This window comes from Pteronotus mesoamericanus, unplaced genomic scaffold, assembly GCF_021234165.1.
Source record: "Pteronotus mesoamericanus isolate MK-2021 breed Mesoamerican mustached bat unplaced genomic scaffold, CSHL_Meso_final contig_24, whole genome shotgun sequence".
NCBI classification, from domain to species: domain Eukaryota; kingdom Metazoa; phylum Chordata; class Mammalia; order Chiroptera; family Mormoopidae; genus Pteronotus; species Pteronotus mesoamericanus.
This window is the reverse complement of record NW_026555100.1, coordinates 10,153,693-10,176,886: the sequence shown is the minus strand read 5'-3', so window position 1 is coordinate 10,176,886 and position 23,194 is coordinate 10,153,693. Positions and strand designations below refer to the sequence as shown.

The following is a 23,194-nucleotide window of genomic DNA, read 5'->3' as shown; positions in this document are numbered from 1 at the left end:
CTGGGCTTTCTCCCATGTGTGGCTCCTGAAGGAAGTCAGGGTGGCTTCAGCATGTTAATCCTCTCTCCGGGCTAGTGGCTGTTTCCCCATATATCTTTTTCTTTTACTCACTCCTGATTTCTTTTTATCAAAGGTGTAGAACAAACTCCTTCCACAAGGATATAGTAATTATCAGCTTCTACGTTTTTCCACTATTTTGCTAAAATATTGACTCTGGAACCTCGAGATCTGACCAATCTGGTCTCGATTTGTTTAATTGGTTTTGGCCAAAAAAAAAAAAAAAAGAGAGAGAGAGAGAGAGAAAAGAAGAGAGGAAGGAAGAAAGAAAAGAAAGCTTACTCAGGAAGCATAATTTGTGTTTTTCTTTAATAGTATACTTCTTTCAACTTTTTTATAGCTATAAGCTTCTTCAAAATAAAAAGTTCAGGAAAATTAATATATCTTCTACAAAATTAATTCCCATAAAAAAGAAAAGGAATATGTTCAGTACATAAAATATATTGTTTCTCAAAATTTACTACTGAACAATAAAAGAAACTCCTTAAACTTCACACCTTCAATTTGCATTGCCCATGTGAGACCCGGATCCTTAAGTGGTGTCTCCTATAGGGTGTGCAAAGACAGTTTTCTCATTTCTTTTTTAATCATTTCTGAAGCTTTTATCAAGTCAGCGCCTTTCACTTAGAGGAGTGAAAAGTGTTCCGAAGAAGAGGTAAGGGGATGGGTGCCCTCTCTCCTAAGTTCCAGAACTGGAATGAGTTTGAGGAATGAACCCCACAGCACTTTCTATTCAGATAAGAGTGGTCCTTCTCTTGTTCAGCCAAAGAGGTGAAGAAAGCCCCTGTGATCCTGGAGAAACTGCAGAACTGTGGAGTTCCCGAAGGCCACCCCGTGAGGCTGGAGTGCCGGGTGATAGGCATGCCGCCACCCGTATTCTACTGGAAGAAGGACAATGAGACCATCCCTTTTACCAGAGACAGGATCAGGTACAGTCTCCATGTTCAAAGGGACTTGCAAGCTCAGTGTTTCATCCAAATAGGTCTGTAGCTTTTTGCACCTGGCTTCTTTCACTGAGATTAATGCATTTGAGTTTTGTCCATGTTGTTGTACATATCAAGAATTTACTCCTTGTTGTTGCCAGAGGGTGGTCTATTGTATGAATGTTCCACAGTTTTAAAACCTAGATTTTTTAAGTTTAAAAATGTACAAGGAGGGGCCTTTGAAATCTTCCTCCCTAGCATATGTTGTCTGTTTGACTTAAATAAATTCCAATAAAAACTTAAAACAAACAAACAAATGAACAAGGAATTTATGAAGATCATGCAGTTTTTGTCATGTGTCTTTAGTCATATTAGCACCCAGAAAACCTCTTTGACAGTAATAAGCTAAAGTAAAATAAATCAAAACAAAACATTAAGGCAGCTATACTCCTCTACTCATCACTACATGGTTGTTTTTAAAGTAACTTTAAGGATTCAGTTTCTTCAGGTGGATGCCTCGCTTGATTTCCCCTAACCTCTTTATTTCTTTGCCATTTAGGTTTTATGCCACAAGGGGGCAAGCACACAAAGGCAGCTGGTGTATAAAAACTCCTACTGAGAATTATTTCTTTACAGGCACTAGAATTTGTCCCAGAGAATGTTGTAGCTGTCAGGATTTACAAAATCTGGGCATCTGAGAAGTCTGTGTATATATAGGTCAGGCTTTTTCTCTGGTAAAACTTAAGCAAGAACTGAGAATATTCTCAAGCTAACACTTCAGCCTAAATGAAGGTAACATGTTAAACCCAGCCTGGAATTCTGGTGGAATTGTCCAGGCTTGCAATCTGCAGCCAAGGTGGAGAAGTACTGATGCAGAGGAAACAGCAGGAAGAGCGTGCCAGTTTGCTCCTGAACTATATTTCGCTTAATGCTACACATGCCCAGTTGGTTGCGTTAAGAACTACTCCCTCTACGCTAACAATTCTTCTATCCCTGGGCGTAAGACCAAGCTTTCCCATAGCTTCCTAACAAAGTCCATGTTGAAATGTCCAACCTGGTTTGGAAAAGAGGTTTTTCTGGACTTTGGTTGTGACAAGTGGGGATACAGCTGGTGGGGACTATGACTCTGGGAGAGTTAGAGCAACAAAGAGGACAAGAACCAGCCTCAGCCTTCATTACAGTCTCAGCAGGTTAATTGCTGCTTTTTTGTGACTTCTTTTCATCTTCAAGATTGCCCTTAATGTTTGCTTTACGCTGAGTCCCCGCTTCCTCCGCCTAAGGACAGGGGAGGGAGGGGAAGCACTGCAGTGCTGGATTTGTCCTCTAACCTCAACAAGGCTGTTTCTGTCCCCAGACACAATAGGGATATATTCTTTCTTTTCTCCAGCATGCACCAGGACACAACAGGGTATGTCTGCCTCCTCATTCAGCCAGCCAAGAAATCAGATGCTGGATGGTACACGTTATCAGCCAAGAACGAAGTTGGCATCGTGTCATGCACTGCTAGGTTGGATATATATGGTAGGTATAATGGCATCAGTTGAATATCTATGTGTGATGGGCAAGTTAAAGTATCTTTTTTTTAAAGGATAGGTGTAGTATGTTTCCATAAATGAATCGGAGGGGTTATATTTAAATGCTTAGGAGATGGATTTTTAAAGTTATTTCATCTTGAAAAGTAACTCAGGGCTTGGTACACTTTTACATTTTACTATGAGCTTAAAATTCTTCCACACCAGGCCCTCTAATGCTAGGGATTACAGCGACTTCAGAGGTTCCACGTGCTTGTACTTCTGCTCACCCAGCATCTTCATGCTGTCTCCTTGTTGCTGAGGGCCACCCACTGGAACTCCCTCCAGCCACACCAGCAGACTTTTCTTGATGCCGTTAAGTTATTAATTCATTTCACAAATATTTTTGTCCCGATTCCACAATCAAACAAATAATAAAGAGCTGTCCTAATAATAATATCAAATGACATTTGTATAGTAACATAACTTAGAAAATAATAGTACCCTTAGATCTCCCAAACCCATGAGATTTTTGTAATTGTTGTTGCTTTTATTTAAGTGTTGAAGGAACTGAGACTCAGAGAGGTTAAGTACTACATCTAGTACTTTAAGTACTAAAATCCTAGGTTTTGTATCATTCCTTTGAGCCATATTTCTAATTTTTAAAAGATTCAATGAATTAATCTTTGTTAAAGTGTTTGTGTACTCTATTCTTCTCTTCTATAATTTTGACATTAACTGGTATTTTTAGAGACATATTCCCTAACCCAAAAGAGTGATTTTTCTTCCTCCTTTAAAAAAAAATAGTCGGTCACTTTTAAAGTTTCTTGTTTATTATCGGTTTAACATGATTAACCAGAATAACAAGAGTAGCTGTCTAGAACCTGAGGTCCCTGCTATTCATAGGTGCTCACCAGGTATCCCCTTTTTTAAATGCAATACAGGAGGGGGCTTGGTCTGCCCTTTTCCTTAGGTCTAATATTTGGAGTGATATGTTTCTTAATCTAGGCTAAGTCCTTTAACCATTTCACAGGCTTCACCGTGTCAGAAGTAAATGGGTCTCCAACTCAGTGCCAATAAACCCTGAAACTGATGACTATTGTCCCAATCCTGCCCTCCAGTGGCCAAGTGTGCTATGTCCTGGCTCACCTCTTCGTGGCTCCTGTCCTGTTTCCACAGCACCAATAGGAGGTGCTATGTCCTTAATTAGGACCTTGGAATGGAGGAGGGGATGGTAGAATTGGGCTAAAATGAATCTACTATGTCCCTCACCACCATTTCCTGCCTGTCTGAGAAATGGGGACAGTAGGCTCCTCTCTCTCATTGAAAAGAAAGTTTTTAATAATAGCAGTTATAGTCGTCTGGGTAAGATGTCAGAGCAGGGAATTGTTAAGAGGAGTTGGGCTCAGGGGAGAGGCTCGACTAGCTCTTCATGGCAGCCTCCCAAGTGCCTGCTCTTTAGTGGAATTGCTGTAAGTTTTGCCTTCAGTTTTATAGCTTCTGAAGTTTGATCTTATCCCTTCATTCAGAAATATTTAAACTCTGCAAAACTGATTCAAAACAATAAAATCAACAAAGGACCAATTTATAAATGGGAATACTAAAAGGGTCCATACTTTTTTAGAACCCAGAACCTCAGGGTTCCCCACTTGATGCTCCCCCTTATCCACATCAAGCCCTCTTGTAATTTCTGCTTGGTAATTTCTGAATCGGTGACCACAGCGAGGACTGGGCATTTTGGGTGGATATTTCATTCAGGCTATAGTTCAAGCCTAATGACTGCTAAAAACAAAAACAAAAACAAACAAACAAAAAAAAAACAGGGTCTCCTTTGGACTGTGCTTCATGAACATGTAACCTCTAATACACTCTTTTGCCCTGAACCATGATTGATGGCACATAAGTACTCTTCAGTCTTCTTGCTGTAACTCATTGGAACCTGATTAGGGTGCTGGGTTAGGATGATGGGAGTGTGGATAGGTGCTTCTCAGAGGTCTGGACCCATCTTTTGGCTTCCATTTCCACGGGTTTCTTTTCTCCACCTTCCAAGAGTCTCCACTGCTCCTCACAGGCTCTGTGCTAGGTTGGGGTGAGGGAATAATTTTGAAAGATAACCCTACTCACCCACTCTTCTTTCTGATAGTCCCAGATCTTGCTGAATTAGAATCACAGGTTTTGGAATTAGGGATTTAGGAGATCACTAGCCCAGTTTCCCTATTCCTGGCAGAGAAGAAGAGATTTTATTGTCCTCTTTTACAAATGAGGCATTTCAGACCCAGGTATATTTAAAAGCTTTACCAAGATCCCACAGAAAGTGTTGGAGTGGCAGCAGAACGCTCACCTACAGTGAACCCACTAGACTGTATTCCTTTGATGGCAACATGTTATTTGGTCCATTTTCCAGCTCAGTGGCACCAGCAGATCCCGCCGCCCATGTCCATCCGGCCCAGTGGCAGTCGCTATGGATCTCTCACCAGTAAAGGACTTGACATTTTCTCTGCCTTCTCCTCTACGGAAAGCACAGTGGTGTATTCATGCTCTTCTCGGAGTGTAGTAGAGAGTGATGAACTTTAAGAAAGTCTGGGTATCTCCTGTGTTATGGGGCAGACTGTGGAGGGGGAAGGTGGACAAGCCAGAGCCAGTGGTTTCCAAGCAACTGGATTTGAGTAAGTTCCCATGCCGCTGGACCTATGGCAAGAAGTGCTTTGTATGAGACAGCTGGGGACTCTTGCAGTCTCAGTTGGGGAAGAGACATAGGGCTGTGCCTTTTAAAGATTCCAACAAAAATGTGAGAAGACAATAACAGATGAACCAAAGATGTCATGCCGCTGCCATGCATTGCTTTGGGGAAAAGCTAGCATGCTCCCTGCCCCATGCTGTGTTAGGGATGTTTAGGCCCTACTAGGAGCAATTAGGGGCCATATGCTTGGGTTGAGAAGAGTTAGACAGTAGTGACCTTAGGCGTTACTAACTCACCAAACAATGCAAAGGAAAAAGATGGGAAGGTCTCCATCACCCTTCATTGATTACATTCATAGCTGTAGTTTTGGTGGCTTCATTAAGTCAGCGTCTACTTAGCATTAGGAGATTGTGCCATACAACTCACATATGTGGAGAAGCATTTCTGATTTGCTTATCCTGAGTGTACTGAGCCATGTAAGGCAACGTAATATGCTTGAGATACAAAACCACTGAAACAGTCAATATTGCACAGTGCACTTCTTCTATAGCCAAATACAGGGCTCCACCCACCTGTCCCCACCATTTTCTTTTCGAGACAATGGTGAGTGGTTTTTCTTTCTGAATTTATGTATTCCTAGACTCTACAAATAAAGAGTTGTTAATAAACCAACCAGAAAGAACTCTTCTGAGGGAATGCTTTTTAAACTATTAGCTTAAATTGCCACTTGCAAAATATGTGAGAATCATCATCCTCTGCCCATAAATATATTGATCCTTCCCCTCCTCCCCTCTCCCAAAAGTCTGGAAGTATATGAGACAGTGAGTAAAAAACAGATGCAACAAGGGGAGGAAGTGATGGGAGAGTGTTCTTCACTTGCCCTCACAGGGCAGTGGTTATGGAAGCAGAGGTCTTCAATGGTTGTCAGCTGCTTTGAGATCATTAATCAAATTGCATTTTCTCTATATAATATATAATGCTAACTGGAAAGTAGTAAAAGGGAATTTGCTTCTTTATTCTAATCCACCAATTCAGAACCTACCTTTCAACTTAAGAAATTTTTAAACTTAAATTCACTGCAATATCCCCAGTGCCTAGAAGGGTACTTAGCACAGAGTAAACATTCAATAGATATTTGTTGGATGAATGAATCTTACATTAGATAAAGAAATCTACAATTCACACGCCAGTCAGAAAAAATGCCCTGGGAATACTCATCACAGCACAATTTGCTCCCAGGCTCACCAGTGATAGGAATTGGAAGTATCTATTACCAGCCCCCTGTACCCAAGTCTCTGGTGTTCCCTGAGTCAGCACTCTCAGCAGGCATCTTATTGAAGTGGGCAAATAGTAATTGCTTAGAAAGTCTTGAAACTTTATTTTTCTTTACTTCAAGGCAAGGATTTTCAGTGTAAAAATAAATTCATTCACTCAAAAAATTATTTTTGTGTATATAAGGTGCTATGCTTGAGACCTTGGGAGATACAAAGATATGAATAAGACACAGTCCCTGACCACAGGGAGCTTACAGTCTAGTAGAGGAGATGAGATATAAGCCATGTAGAGGACTGCTTCCTGGAGCAAAAAGAAAAATCTATTCTTTATCACATAGAAGTTTCTAGTTCTCTTCATCCTACATTTTTCTTGACTCTAAAATCAAGGTTTCAGTCAATTATTTAGCAAAATTATTAGATTTTGTTTCCTTTCTTCATGTATGCAGGAACAATACTAAGAGTGTAGGCATCTGTAATAAAATATAATGCATTTCATATTGAATGCATCCTGTAAAATGTCCTATTTCCATACTGGCTTCTATTATGAAATTTATAACCAAAGAGAAGTTTCTAACTCCAGGATCGCTCCTTCACAGTTGCACACCCGACCTCTCCACCATATTTCCATTTGTAAACCCTAGACAGTTCTCCCATGAAAGGATATGTCTTTGCTTTCTGAATATTTTTTATCTGTTGGCTTTTAGTGTTCAACAGACCTGGGATAAATATTGTTATATTTGGCCATTAGATGGTGCTGTCTGACCTAAAATAGAAAAGCATTGCCCTCAACCACCCTCCCTTTTCCCCATTTGAAATTTGAGCTGTGTGTGGGTCATGTTAAAGCAGAGTTTCTCAGCCTCAGCATCATTGACGTTTGGGGCTAGATAACTCTGTTTGGAGGGAGATAGTCCTGTGCATTCTAGGATGCTTTGAAGCATCCCCGGCCTCTGCCCACTAACGGCCAGTAGCAATCCTGCTGTTGTGGCCACTCAACCATTCCCAGATATTTCCAAATGTTCTCTGAGATGAGAATCCCCCTTTGTTGAGAACCACTGAGTTGAACAAATCAGTGCTCTGCTTTGAGTATTCTAAGATAATTCAATTACAATGAGGAATACTTATATAAGAAATTTGTTGTGCTGGATATGTTTGAACTCAACATATCCAGCAGATTCACCATCTTCCTTTTTGTAAATGATTCCTCAACCTGGTTTAATAATTTCTATTAATTACACTTAGTAATCCAAATAGAAAGCACCCAAGTCATTTTTTTTACTTCCTGTAGCCAATCAATTGACAGATCCTGCTTATTCTAACACTATTTATGTACATTTAGCCCTTCCTTCTCACACCCCATCACAGTTCTCCAATCAGACTTCCATTATTTTCTTAATTTCCCTCAATATTTCTGACCTTAGCATAATAAAATACTTCTAAGCGGCCTTTCTGCCTCTAGCCCTATTGTTTCTCCCTGCTCAAATCCAGCCCACATCTCAGCCTTACTCATTCTCCCGGAAGTACTACTCCAGCCATATTATTCCCCAATTTCAAACCCCCAGGGGCTCCCTGGAGCCAACTCAGGTGCCAGCTGTTCTGCCCTGTGGTATTCAAGCCTTGTTCCAATACGATTCCCAAGCTTTTCACCCACTACTCAGAAAACACACCTGATGTGGCAGCATACTTAACACAGGCCCCTGCTTTCCAGCCACATGCCTCCCTTTTGCCTCGAGCTGGAAGACTCTCTCCCTGGTCAACACCTGTGGGAACCTTATCTGTTCTGAAAGTCGATCTCAAAGGCTAGTGCCTCTGTGAAATACTTTCTGATTCCCCAGACCCCAATCAAATACAATTCTACTTTCTTTGAAACCTTATAGCAAATGTCTTGAGTCTGGAAGAAGAAAACCTTGTATAGTATTTTATGTAAAACACAGCCTCTATATACCTGCCTGCACTAGATCTTAGCTACCTGTTGGTATGGACTGTGTCACAAGTTTGCCATGTCCCTTATAAGATTAGGTGCTCAATAAATATTTACTGACCTAAATTGAACTTTAAATCTATATAAGTCAATATAAAGTGAATCTCCTGGGGAGCTTTTAAGAATCCTGATGCCCAAGTGACAACCCCAAATCAGGAAGTCATAAGTTCTGGAGTTGTGGCCTAGGCGCCAGTTCTTTTTTAAAGCTTCCCAGGTGATTCCAATGAGAGCAAAGGCTCAGAAGAGTCGTTTCAGAACTTACCCAGAAAGGTCCAAAGGGATGCAGATGGCATCAAGCTGAAGTGTTGGCTTTGGTGAAGAATGTACTCCCCTTGTTGTCCATGCAATGCGCACCCGGAAAGCAGAAATAAATATGCACTTCAGCCTCATGAGACCCTACTGTTCTGCACAATGTTCCTTAGACATGTAGCATTCTTGAAGCCCCCAGGGGAACCTCAAAAATGTGCAAAAACGGACCAGGGAAAGAGGGAAAGCCGGTGCAATTCATCTGGCCCTTTGTTTCAAAATGCTATACTGATCCTGTAAACACCCTTCTCTCCAAAGAACTGAAGAGCTTTCCAAAGTAAGGTTTTAATCATAATTGCCAAATAGTGGAACTGGTTTAAAGCATTTTTCTATTTTCATTCATCACTTAATTTTTGTAAGGATCCAATGAGAAATTAAATGGTCAAGAGACTAGCGGTGTTAGAGCTAGAGCTCTGAATCCCAGAGGGGTTAAAGCTGACTTCTGTATGGACGGGTTGCTTTGGATAATCCTCAAATGATAAATGGGTTGCCTTCTAAATGTTCACTTGTAAATTGGTTGTTTAAAACTCAGAATATATTTTCTTACATATTCACCCAATATTAGATCCCCAAGTAAACCCAGTAAAGCCCATTTAATTCATGACTGAGTTACAGTATTTACTACACCTGATTGGGTCTGATTCCAATCAGAGATCCAGGCAAAACAGTCAATAAAAGAGAAGACAGACTTCTTCCTCCTCCCTTTTTGTGTCTATCATATGTCAACGTTCAAGAATGTCTGTGGTCCTTTCTGTATCTATCCCCAATCTGTGTTTTTCTCCCCAGGTGCCCCGAACTCCGTGTGCTCTAACCCCCTGCTGTAACCCACCCCATCTCACCCTGTCCCTGTCAGCGCGCCAGCGTGCTTTATGATCCAAAATGATCTCACTCCAGCTCATGCATCGTCGCTTGATGTTCTGAAGAAAGTAGTCCAACTGAACAGATTCTGAACGCCCTTAACTTTGCCAGAGGTGCTACATTTAAAAAAAAAAAAAAGTTGCCTTCTTACTCCCATCAACTTCTAATTCATAGAATTAGACAAAGTTTAAAAAGTCAGATTGTGAGAGAAGATTTAGAAAATTGACTGGGTCAGACACTCAGATTGTCCTCGTTGATCACAGCCTCCTCCAGTCCTTGTCCTCCCCACATACTCCCAAAGCACTTTCCAAGCTGGGACCCTGGCCTGAGTCTCTTTGTTTATGTGCTCTAAGTTGGTTGTAAATTTAAAGACAAATTTACTCATAATAACTTCTATTCAAGGTCCCTTACAGGGTCCTTGGGTAACCTGCCTCAAAGTATTTCTGCTGAAGGTCAAGTTGAAAATCAACGTGCCTTACCAGTAAGATGTATAGTTACTTAGATTGCAATAGAATTTGTTAAAGTCCTTTTCACCACTAACTGCCTTTTCTTGTTTTAAGTGGATCAATATTTCAGAAAGTTAATTACCAAAGCTTTGCTTGAAGAATGCCAAGCATCTTTTAAACTTTGACAGTGCAGTGGCCATCAATATGCTAAAGAAGTTGCAAATACTATGTTTTTAAAAATCTGTGCAGTGCAAAAAAATGCATACTTGTTAAAGATATGTTTGCTTCTTATTTCTGTCTAATTGTATATTAGTTAGCATGCTTGGTATTATAGAACCATAAACAGGATGCCTTTTGTTAACATGTAAATAATGGTCACTTCAAACTCCAAAGAGCAATAGCTTTGAAATTGCACGAAATAGAGAAATCACACTTTTCAATCCTCTGAAAATTGTGCCATAAATGCTAAGAGTAAGCATTAAGAAAATGATTGCACTGTAGAGGCATATAAACACTAATTTGCCAAAAGATTTTAATATATTAGTGAATAGAAAATGTTTCCCTAATAATAAAAATTAAGATATTTCAATATTACTTGAAAATATTTTAAGGCTGAATTGAAATGAATGTGCATTTTTCTTTAAAAAGCAGAAAACAGTTCTAATTTTCAGGTTTAAAAATTACTTTTTGATGATATTAGAACTGATTTTTTTAATTTACAAAGATATTTGAGATTTTTAAAAAGGATTTTTAAAAATTATCTTTATAATTGTATAAATTACTACATGAATTATAACCTAGCTAAATATCTCTAGAGCAACAGAAAGATGACTGGGTTTTAGTCTTTCTAAAATATCCAGTAGATTCACCAGACTTCTCACAGAGTGTTCTTTAACAACCTAAGATTAAAATTCATTCTGTTTCCTAACTGAAAACAGAGACACTTTAAAAAGTAAGGCTTTTAGACCAGTTTAGATTGGAAATTAATGGAGATACAAGTATAGTTTGTCACACAATGAGGTATTCTAATACTCACAAGAAATTAATTATTTTAATATAGTATGATAAGAGTGAATTGCTCAATTGTTCTAAAATTGTCCAAAGAATCTGATATTTCTACACAGATTCAGTGAGTTATCTGCAAACTAGAGGCAGATTCTTGTAATTTTCCCATATTTAGTGATTTCAGAATCCAGTGCACTATATACTATTATTGTCTATAGTGGTCACAGCCAAAAGATTACTAGTGCATATGTGCACAGTATAAATGAGTTCACTGTTTATTTTAAGGAGAGTTAAAAACCCTGTAATTCAAATGACATAATTTGAATGCAACTATATTCTTAACATACACTGGTATGTTAAATTTTATTTTTCAGTATTTTGATTTCAGAGATACTTTATCTTCTTTTCTGATTAATTTTCACTTACTTTTTTCAATCTTTAGTATTAAGTTTCTTGATAAGCCCTTCTCTCTTCATTACCTCAATGCCAAAATAAAAATCTGTAAAATATTTAATAACACTAGGAGAGCTCCTTATTTCTAGGAATTCTTGAGTGAATTCCTAGAAACAAGAGGAATTTTAATAATTCTGATGAATTTTCAGATACATTTTCTAATTTTTTTGTAGAAATCAGGGGTCTCTGTTTCTTTATCTATAAAATAAGCAAAATAGTTGAGCCTTTCCGCAGATGGAGGATAGGATAAATAAATATTTATAAAGAGTTTATTTTAGAGACCCTAAAAAAAGTAGTAGCAGGTTTTTTTTTTTATTCCAAGAGAAATGTTAAAAATACTTTTTGTCAAAGTAAGTAGTTAACTCATTTAAAAAGTTCACCTTTCTTTCCTGCCTCACTACTTTGTTTTTTCTTAGAAGGGTAAGACATAATGGCAAAATCTTCCTCCAAGATGATATGCAGTTAAAAAAAAATACATGGGAAAAATAAATGAACTCAAGAAATATCCTACCTGCTTTCTGCAGGCAGAGTCCAGGGAAATTTATTTTGATGTGGGGAGAATCGCCAAAGGGAACTCTGATTCTTATGTCTGTGATTGAAACTGGTGAAAAAATGACTCGGCAGTGCACAGAGAAACAGCAAAGGAGCTGCTGTACTCTTTTCTGACTTCAGCAGTTCACGACAACACCATTGTACAGTTCCAGACCCCAGTGAAGAAACGTTCCATTCTAGCATGTCAGTCGCCTTACACTGAAATGAATCAAGTTTAGGATAACAGGTAGCAATGGACCCTCAAAATTGAGCATATCTTTTGGTGTCTGTTTTTCCATTCACAGCTACATCAAGTCTGAAGTTAATCCCAATGTTCAATTCAGCCATGAGGACTGACAAAGGATGTATATGTGCCATAGGAATGTATCCACATGTGCAACGCATGCATGCACACACACACACGCTTTAAGTAAGGAGTCATGGAGCACCCATAGTTAACCTAATTCGATTAGAATCAAGTAACATCTCTGACTTACACTTTTCCTTTCTCTTCCTGCATGAGTTCTTTCCACTGGAAAACACACAGAGCCCCAGAAAACTCACAAACATGGTATGCTTCCATCTTAGGAAGCTTAAGTCAATTTATTTTCCAACCTTTTTAGTTATAGAAATCCTAATGGAAAAGTCATTATAGTAGCCACTTTGAAATGCGTGCATTATATAAACTGTATATTTTGCCACGATTACTAGAAGACAATAAATGGATCTTGGCTTTATTCCTGTTCCTCTGCATCGTGCATGTTAAATAGTCTGTAGAACTGATCACTTAAGCCAAAACGTTTGTGAGCATAAACCGCATCTTTGTTCAGAAGACATACGGTACTGTAATCCGGTAGACCATGCCATCTCCATGGACACCCGCTGCTGTTTTCTAATCGTGCTCTCTTAAATATTTGTGGAGGGTTGTGTTTTGTTTGGAAACTTTGCAATTAGAAGAAGAAAAATAAGAATTAAAAAACAGTATTTAATTCCACCTGGATGTTTTAAAAAGCAATTTGGAGGATGTGATGGACTGTTTCCTTATTCATTAAATAAAATTTTATTTATTCTCAATTAATTGTTGGGTTCGTTGTGTTTTGTTTTTGTTCCCAGACTTCGCATGTGAGATGGGTAAGTTCTTGTTGTCAGTGATTTTCTTTCAGCTCAGGTATTTGTTGGTTACACTTCGAGCTTGAAATAGCAAACTAAACATCCTGTGTTAACTCAATAAAAGTTGTTAAAGCTTGTACTCACTAGTGTATTCATAACCAGAGAGCAAAATGGGTATACATTCCGAGAAGATATATTTTTCTTCCGGGGTCATATATATATATGGTCTTATATGCACTTTGAAATTTCTTTCACCTCCTTAGTAATAAAAAGAGATATCTTTAGTGATGCCTGAAGAAAGCAGAGAGCAGAGTCTAGCCAAATTCAGTTAAAAAATAGCACTTCACTTTTACTGTAAAGTGGCATAATTTAAGTGAACTGAGCCTTAACCATTGAATCCTGCAGCTCTGTCACCAGCAATTCAAACAAATACTATCTGGCTCATATCTAGCAGAAATTTTAGATCTTAATTAAAATAAATGGCACCACAACAACTTAGAAACTGGATGCGTTGGGTGTTAAGAAAGATAACCTAATCCTTCTTAACATTTGCAAATACAAAGAATGGGAAGTTGATATAATCTGTTTTTGGTAATGAGGTTAATGGTATAACAGTAAATATTGTTTAATTAAATGGTTCTCAACCATGCCAGCCCATGAGAATCACCTGGGGGACATTTAAAAAATATCTATGCCCAGACCTCACCTCAGAGCAGTTAAATCAGTTCTTGAGCTGGAGCCCCAGGCTTTGTATTCTTTCCAAGACTCCCTTGGTGTGATTCCAATGAGCAGTCAGAGTTGAGAACCAGAGGCTTACATGGCTTTTCCCATTTTGATAGCCCATTTCACTTGTATATGATTCTTCAAGGCTTCTGACCCTGAGGCTTAGGGCTTAAACCTCCAGCTGGCACCTAGGGACATACAACTGGTCCAATGAAAAACTCTGTCCAGGAGAGTGGGGGAGGAGTCTTCTTTTATTATTTAATGCCCCTCTTAAGAGTTCTTGTGGCACATATGGTAGTAAACTGTTGAAGTATTCAGCTATACTCTGTCCAGGGCTACTTACTGATTAATACATGTGTGTTGCTAGCTGCCTACCCAAGGACAAAGATGGTTTTGAGTAAGCCTGGGTATGAGTAGGAACTTGATAATATTTGTTGATTTATTAAAAAAAAAGGAAAGCCAGAATATTTATATATATTTGATTATATACATTTGAATTTGAACAAATAATATATATATTTGAATTTCAATATGTCCTGCTCTCAAACTAGAACATGGATTTTCAAAGGTGAGCAGTACAGAATTTTGTAGCAACTTTTAGTTTGCTTGGTAATCTAAAATCTATGATGCATATCTCAACTTCAAAAAAATTTTACACTTGCTTTATCCAAGTTCCTAATCCATAAACCATGATTGATTTCCCAACATACAGTTTGAAGAGTTTTATCAAAGATTGGATGCAGTGGATCACTGAGACCCACTTACATTTCCCAGAAATGTCTTCCAAGAAAAAAAAATTGTACATCGAGTCAAATGGAAAGCTTAGGGATTTGGTAAGAGCTAAACTGTTTCCAAAGATTTCCAAAACATGGAAACAAGCAGCTAAAGGCACAGCATTTAACAGAGAGATTCCCATTCTTTTGGGAGAGTGGGGATAGGAAAGGAGAGGCAGGGGATTCAAATCCCATCATTTTAATTAAATTGCTCAATTTCATTAAGAAACTGCTGTTAATAACTATAAAAGAAATATTTGTTTATTCTGTTTAAACCTCTGTACTAAAAGCTGTAGAGAGAAAATGAAAAGAACATTCTCTTTCATAAGATATTTATTCACAGTCCAGGCTGGGGGGTGTGAACCCTAACCTGAAAACGAACTAGCGATCTTAACACATTTTTGAGAGCTTCTCTGATCAATACTTCTTTTTTACACCAATTTTGTTCATTCTCAAACTCTACAAATTTACTGGGGTTATTAATGAAGCCTTTTAAGTCTAAATAATTAAGTTATTGTACCTAAATAGTGAGGCAGGCAGATGCCTGAAGACTAGTCATTAGCCCAAATGTACACTGCAGAGTGGCGTGTAACCAGAAAAGGGGCCTAGCATCATCCTTCTAGAACTGTGTTGACTGCTACATGGTAGTGTCTTCTAAGAGCTCTTGAGGTCAAGAAGTTACACATTTTACTCTAATTTACAGTATGGAAGCAAAATCCTCAACCCTCTTCAGTTTCTTATCAGCTATCAGAAAGGAAATTTATCATTAGTCTCTCAATCGATTTCTAGAGATACACTTGTGATTTTTTAAGTATAAATTTATGTGCTGGGGAAGACAGATTCATTACAAACCAAATGGATTTTGATAATTAGTCTAAGAAAGTAAAAATTTTAATGGAGACTCTCAATTGCAAATAGATGGTTGTATTTGATGTTAGGCATTGGAATCCATAATAAAACAGTTTGAAGATTCATTATTGTTTTTGTTGACTTGCGATAATTCCAAAGATAACTTTGAGTCCTACTTATTCTAATTATCAACAAGACATTCCTTGTTCCAAATGCATTCAGTGCTGTTGACAACAAAGTCACTCTTTCTGTTAAGGTTTGGTTTATTAATCCAGTGGGTGAGCAAATTTATAAAAATAATTCATGCAAATACCATCTGTATTATTTTGCTCCCATCTCGATTAGCCTTGATGGTAGTGAAGTTCTTACTGCTCAATTTGTACTAATTAAAAGGAAATCACTTCCAAAAGCAACATTTTTTATTTATCTTAATGTTACTTTATGTGTGTGTGTGTGTGTGTGTGTGTGTGTGTGTGTGTAGTATAAGGACAAATACAGGAACAATGTATATATACTTGGGTACTTGTAGGAATTAATAGTAATTGGCTTAATAAAGAAGATAAAATATTGAGGAATTGTATATCTAGCTACTTAAAACTAAATATTTCAGTTACTTTAATCATTACAAACATGAAAAATATATCTACATTTCCAAATTGACAGAGAAAACTTTCAAATTAACTACTTGTACTCACATAGCTTGTAGGGGGGTGGTGTTGAGAAAGCATTACAAAACAGCACATTTACCATTGGTGTGATTAGATTTAAACATTCTTTGCTCAGGGAAGCACTCAATATCATCACCCCAAAATAGGCCTTTAGTGCTATCAGGAAACTAGCAGGGGCCCTAGCACAAAAAACAAACTCACCTTTTTATCTATGTTTTACAAAATCTATATTTTAATAATGTATACAGTTCTTTTTTTAAATACAGAGCATTCATGCCCATGTACTCTACGGGGGAAAAAATGTCTGACTACTCTACGCATGCACACACAATGCACTAAGCATAAATGCATTTACAAGACAGGAAGGTAGCTCTGTTTCAAGGATACACAAGGAATGGATACTGTGACTTCGTCTGAATAGGGCAAACTTACAAAGTTTAAGCAAGTGATTGTTTCTCTGAGGACTAAAACTGCAGTATAGCCTAATTCTATTTTTTCTTAGGACTGTTTTCCCTCAAAGTAGTCCAGAGTAGGGAGAAGGGGAATTTTTTCACAGCAATCAAAAGCATTCATAAGATCCATCAACGAAATCTGCAAAATACTGCTAAGAAGGGAAAACAATAGTATTTTTTGTGTCCATAGACTAGTGATGCGAATAAAAGTAACCTGAAAGTTTGCTAATTTTCTAAGAACGTATCCTTGGCCACCGAAAGCCCCTGCCAACACCGGGAAAAGGGGTGCAGCTTCGGAGCTAGATCCGTGGGCATAACCCCTGGCCCCGCCGCGCGCCCTAACTGGCCATTTGGAAGGGTTCCGGCTGGAAGCCGAAGAGCCTCTGGCCATAGGGCTCGGTCTCGCCCGGCAGCTTCGCGCCCGCAAACGGGAGGTAGTGGTCGCGGCCGAAGTGCTCGCAGTGGAGATTGACCCAGTCCCGCTCCGAGCTGAATCGCTCGGCCTCAGCCAGAATGCGGGTCAGAGCCATGATGTAGCTCAGAGCCATTTGCAAGGTCTCATACTTGGACAGCTTTTTATCCTGGCCCCACTGAGGTACCACCCTGCGCAGGCGGTCGAAGGCAGTATTCAGTCCTTGCATGCGGCGGCGCTCGCGCGCGTTGGCCGCCAGGCGCCTGCGCGCTGCGCTTTCCAGCCGGCCGGCCCCGGCGCACGCGCCCGCGCACTCGGCGCCGCCAGCGCACGGGGGCGCGGCACGCGCTCCGGGCGCGGGATTGCTGGGCTTGCAGGACTTCATTCCCCGCCGGTAGGAGGGAGGCGCCGAGCTCGCTCGCGGGCCCAGAAACTGCGCTGTGGGCTGGTCTGTTGAGCAGCTCCCCAACGTGGCTCTTCTCAGCAAGTAAGTTATACACACAGCAACTTGCGTGGAATCAGAGTTTACAGTGGAAAGAACGGGCCTCCCCCTTCTGTCCTACTTGATAACCAGTTTGATACCTCTTCACTTGCTCAAAGTTAGGGGAAATTGAGATGCTGAAGAGAAAGTCATTTTCCCAACGTGAAGTTGAGAAAGAGTAGGGAAACTTCTTGCCGCTGAATTTAGTGTGGCTGGTTCAGGGAAGGCCTTTCAAGTCCTCTGGGAAAGCCCGAGACTTCTTCTCAGGAAGGTGAAATCTTTCTGGAAGCTCGGATAGGGACGGAGCGCATCTTCCTCAGTAGCCGTGGGAGAATGCTGGATAAATCTTTGAGGGAGGAGAATTTATAGCGGAGGGCTGAAGGAGGAAACAGGTGGTGGCAGGTGGGCGGGCGTCCCTCGGCTTCCATCTCAGCACCTTCCTACCCTGGGAACTGCAGGGGGAGGAAGGGGGACGATACACAGCAAAATCCTGACATTACAGCCATCGTCTGTTGAAGTTTCTCCAAAGCTATGTCCAACAGTAACGCACCATCTGGAGGGCCCTGGCTGTTCCCAAAAGAATAACAAGGTGGGGGTGGGGGTGAGAGCTTGGTCCATTTTCCGCATGTCAACGGGCAGATCACATATCAAAAACTTAACCGAGGTTTTAAATTTCTTAGAAATCACTTACGTTGAATATGTTGGTCTTGAAATTATACGCTGTATCAGATTAGTAAAAGATGTAGCTTTGTCAAGATGTGTGCCAATTTTGGATAATGCTGATCTCATATGTTGACATTTTAATATTAGCTATTAAATTGGGACAAATTAGGAGGTCCTAATATTGCAGACCTGGAATTTTACTGTGCGAATAATTTGGCTGCTTTCTGCAGAATAATTTATCATAACAATCAAAAGAGATTAATGGTATGCCAAAAAAATTGTATTATTCTCATATAATTGGATTGCATGAGTTGGGAAACTTAGGTAAATTAACTCAGAATTTATACTCCATTTCTCCTAACACATGTTCATAAATGTTTTGGGGACATACATTAAGATGATAGTCAATTAATTTGACATTTAAATCTAATAAAACTAATCTTAATGCACATATATGTGCATAATGGAAACATCTAAGTGATTTTGAGGTTTTAAAATAGCTCCTAATGAAAGTTCCTCCCACACCTCATAAAGCTGAAAATACTTCATACTATTTGGATGTTTCAATTGTGTCAACTGTCCTAGGTAACAATAATGAAGCATGATTTCCACTATTGATAATGATGTGCTGATTTATCCAGAGAATCCCTTAGCTTGATTTTCTCATCACAGCTTCTTTCTAGCTTTTAAGGAAGAATAAAGTGGCAAAGAAACCTGTCTCAAATAGATTCAAGCCAGGATTATTTCTGGATTCTTCAGGAAGACCAAGTATGTTCTTTTTCCTTTTGAAATATGGGTTTGTCAGCATTATTCTCAACCATTTTGTTTAATTACATTACTAACAAGCTCTCAACAAATCAGGAGTCTTTTAATTGTGACTTGCTTTCCAGAGATTGCCTCAGACTGAAACCCCATTGTGACTGCTGTGACTCCAAGTCCAGTCTTCCCATAAATAGTTGATTAACCCCCAGCTGAAGCAATGACAATGAAAAGAAGTTGAGTAATTTGAAGACAATAGAATGTAATTGAACATTAATGACCTGCAGCATGACAGATGTTGAACACAGACTTTTGCATGGAGCCACTCAGCTCTGTTACTCTAGATATTAACAGGCTTAGTCAGGAACAGTAGTCCTGTGATAGAAAAGTCTATGTTTAGTTATTAAGATGTCACATTCTAAAAAAATTTTTATGGAAATCTGCTCTATCAATGCTGTTATTTCTCATCTTCATCTATATCATCCCTTTTCCCCAAGGAGCCTCCTCTGTGCTACTCTTTAGAATAGTTCCCTACATACTGCGCACTTATTCTAGACACTAATGACCAAAATACTAATGAGATGCATGATTTTGCAGGCAGGGCATGTATTCAGGGTTGGTGAGATTATATGGCTTGTGCTCCAAAAGAATCAAAAGCAGCCCTGGCCGCGTGGCTCAGTTGGTTGGAGTGTCCTTCCATAAAATGAAGGTTGCTGGTTTGATGCCTGATCAGGGTACATGCCCAGGTTGCAGTTCCATCCCTGGCTGGGGCACATATGGGAGGCAGCTGGTCAGTATTTCTCTCTCTCTTTCCCCCTTCCCCCTCTATAAAATCAATAAGTACATTTTAAAAAAAGAATCAAAAACATAAAAAGGGAAACATAGCAAACAATATGCACACAGCACAGCTATATTAGAACTTAAACTAGCAGATATCTATGACATGAAATTGATCCAAAGAGAGAGAGTATTACCACAATAAAGGGCCTTAGGAGGTATGTAGTAAGACAGTTCCCAAATGTATTGTGAAAGACAATTTATTAGTACTATAAAGATGCTCCTGGAGAAAAGGATTCTATTGTCAAGTAAATTTGGGAAACACATTTGCTATCTCCTGCTTGGAGAGTCATGAAACAAAATTGGTAATGTTTCTAAGAAGTCCAGAAGTGAAGAAGCCTATTGACTCCAGCATTTCCTAAACTTTCGTGAACACAGAACCCTTTTTTCCTAGAAAGTTCCATTAAAAGAGTTCCTTGGAACACACTTTTTAAAAACCTGATCTAGAGTGTTCCATTTATTTTATGGAGGAAGAGACTGAGATTCAGAAACTAAACACTGTGCTTAAAGGCACTGAGCAATTTTATGACTGAATTAAGACAAGAAGTCGCATCCTTTGTGTCCTTTGATGTTAGAGGTTTTGAAATTATGAGATCACTTGATACAAGCCCCTCAGATTACTGGTGGGGCAACTGAGACCCACCAGTGACTTCCCAAACTCAGACAAGTCACTAGTAAAAGTTTCAGGAATAGAATTAGGAATTTTGTGCTTGAAGGACAGTGACATTTATTTTACGACCCTAGTGTCTAGCACACTGCCTAGAAAATAATAGGTAATAAATGACCTAGACTGAATGACTGGAAAATAAACTACGTAAATGACAGATAGATGCTAATCAGAATGAGTTCACTCTGCCCTGACTGGTGTGTCTCAGTGAATTGGACGTCATCCTGAGAACCAGAAAGTTGCCAGTTCAATTCCCAGTCAGGGTACATGCCTGGGTTTTAGACCAGATCCTTGGCTGGGGGCATGTGAGAGGCAACTGATCAATGTTCCATTCCCTCTCTTTCTCTCTCTCTTCCCCTCTCTAAAAATAAATAAAATCTTTAAAAAGAGAGAATGAGTGCATTCCTAGTAAATAGCCCATATGAATGATTTTTCTTACCTCCGGTAAAAGAACACACACTAGCTACAGATTTTGAATGCAAAAGGGATACTTACAAAAACACATCCATAGCTATTTGAGCCAGAAGAATATGCATGTCATACTAATGTTTCCACAGTATTTCTATACGGAGGGCATGATCCTACCAGGTGAATTGGCAGTTACTATATGCCTGAAGGCTGGCCAGAAATCAAAACTGGCAGATGGAGGTGGAGAGAGGGGAAGATAGAAGTTTACACCTGTAGAAGTAGAAAAATAAGAGGAATATTATTTTAGAGGTAAAAAATCAATGGCTGGAAATTATTCCATAAAATATGTAGAATAGGGGAGCATTTCTCAATCCGTTGGGATTTTGCTTCCCAGCAATTGTCAGTTTGGCCCAAATAAACTCACCAAAAATTCTCTGTGGGTTCAAATATCTCTTATGTTGACATTACTTTGGTGTAGTGCAGTGGGATTCCAAAGAAGCCCACGCAGGGCCACCCTGCAGACCCAGACTTGCTGCTAGGTACCAGCAGGGGCCTGATGTGCCTCACCGGCTCCTTGTTTTTCAAAGGGTGAACTTGGGCCCCCGCTTTGGAGAGTGAATCCTGACCACGTCTGCCCCTCTGGCTGCATCTCTTCATGCCTTTTTCCCAGGAAGATTGGGGAAATCTGTGAGCCAGAGGAGCCTCAGGTCAGGACAGATAGGAACAGGGGAGCAGCTGTGATGTCTTCCAGAATCCTGGTGAACATAAAGGAGGAGGTGACCTGCCCCATCTGCCTGGACCTCCTGACAGAGTCCCTGAACCTGGACTGGGGCACAGCTTCTGCCAAGCCTGCATCACTGCAAACAACAAGCAGTCCATGACCAGCGAAGAAAGGGAGAGCAGCTGCCCTGTGTGCCGAATCGGTTACCAGCCTGGAATCCTGCGGCCTAATCAGGATGTGGCCAACATAGTGGAAACATTTAGGTCATTTTGAGCCCAGAGGAGCAACAGGGACATCTCTGTGTGTGCCGTGGAGAGAAACTCTGGCTTTTCTGTAAAAAGGATGGGAAGTTCATTTGCTGGCTTTGCAAATGGTCTCAAGAACACCGAGGTCACCACACATTCCTCATGGAGGACGTTGCCCCAGGAATATAAGGAGATTCAGGCAGCTCTGGACAGGCTGAGGGCAGAGCACCAGGAAGCTGAAAAGTTGGAAACTGACATCAGAAGAGAGAACTTCCTGGAAGAATCATATAAAATGAGAGCCAAAGTATCTGGGATTGTTTGAAACACTGAGAGGCATCCTGGACACTGAGGAGCTGGAAAAGGAGGAGGGAGATGCTCTCTATGACCTAGAACAGGCCAAGAGCGAGCTGGTCCCACAGAGCCAGTTGTTGAGAGATCTCATCTCAGACCTGGAGCATTGGTTGCAGGGGTCAACAATGAAGATGCTGCAGGATGTGAATGGCATCATGGAAAGGAGTAAGATCTTCACTCTGAAGAAGCCAAAAACTGCCTCCAAGGAACAAAGGAAGGTGTTCCAAATTCCTGACCTGAGTGGGATGCTGAAGGTGTTTAATGAGCTGACAGATAGACACTATTGGGTTCACATTACCCTGGACGCTCCCAAGAACACACCAAATGTTACCATTTCTGCAGATCAGAGACAAGTGAGATACAAATACTATTTCAACCTGTATAATACAAATCAGAACAATGATTATGCTGTACTCAGTGTATCAATTATCACATCAGGGAAACGTTACTGGGAGGTAGATGTATCAGAGAATCATGCCTGGATCTCGGGGGTATATGGTAAAAAATACTCTGTTAACTCTAGTTATCAATCTAAAAATGGCTATTAGGTTATAAGGTTACAGAGTCAGTTTGAATGTAAGGCTTTTGTGGATTTTCCCTTCCTGGCCGCTTATATCTTAACCCTTTTCCGGACTGTTCCTTCCCGTCATGTTGGTGTTTTCCTAGACTACGATGCTGGCATGGCCTCTTTTTTTAATGTTACAAACCATGGGTTTCTCATCTATAAATTCTCCTCAAGTTCCTTTCCTCAAAAAATTTCCCCTTATCTCAATCCTGTGACATGTACTGCTCCCATGACACTCTGTTCTCCGAGCTCTTAAATCTCTTACACCCTCAGCCACTTCTCCGTAGTGCATCTGGCCTTGGGTGCACCTAACACACTGAGCTTACCTGTACCATTCTCACCAAGTTTTTATTGCTGCCTCTCCCTCTTTTTTTTCATTTCAACATCCTTCATTCCACAGTAGTGTGTACAGTTTGCCTTGTGTCATGCATATTTTTCCCAGTGTCCTGTTTGCATTAGTCAAGAATCTTAATTTACTATTTTCTATA

At 39.8% G+C, this 23,194-nt stretch overlaps 2 protein-coding genes and 1 pseudogene across 2 annotated transcripts in view; 2 read left to right on the top strand and 1 right to left on the bottom strand.

The window, feature by feature from the left end:
• The window catches only part of MYPN (myopalladin), a 77,902-nt gene extending 64,729 nt beyond the window's left edge, over positions 1 to 13,173 (top strand). Inside the window, exons 17-19 of the mRNA XM_054572696.1 lie at positions 821 to 986; positions 2,368 to 2,501; positions 4,896 to 13,173. Of these exons, the coding sequence (XP_054428671.1) occupies positions 821 to 986; positions 2,368 to 2,501; positions 4,896 to 5,065 (470 nt within the window). The 3' untranslated portion in view covers positions 5,066 to 13,173. The remainder of the gene's footprint in view (positions 1 to 820; positions 987 to 2,367; positions 2,502 to 4,895) is intronic.
• A 3,762-nt stretch (positions 13,174 to 16,935) lies between these two features.
• ATOH7 (atonal bHLH transcription factor 7) lies at positions 16,936 to 17,394 on the bottom strand. The gene has a single exon (XM_054572710.1). The coding sequence runs from the start codon at positions 17,392 to 17,394 to the stop codon at positions 16,936 to 16,938; it is 459 nt and encodes a 152-aa protein (XP_054428685.1).
• A 4,170-nt stretch (positions 17,395 to 21,564) lies between these two features.
• On the top strand, positions 21,565 to 22,962 carry LOC129069937 (tripartite motif-containing protein 5-like; annotated as a pseudogene).
• The last annotated feature ends 232 nt before the right edge of the window (positions 22,963 to 23,194 follow it).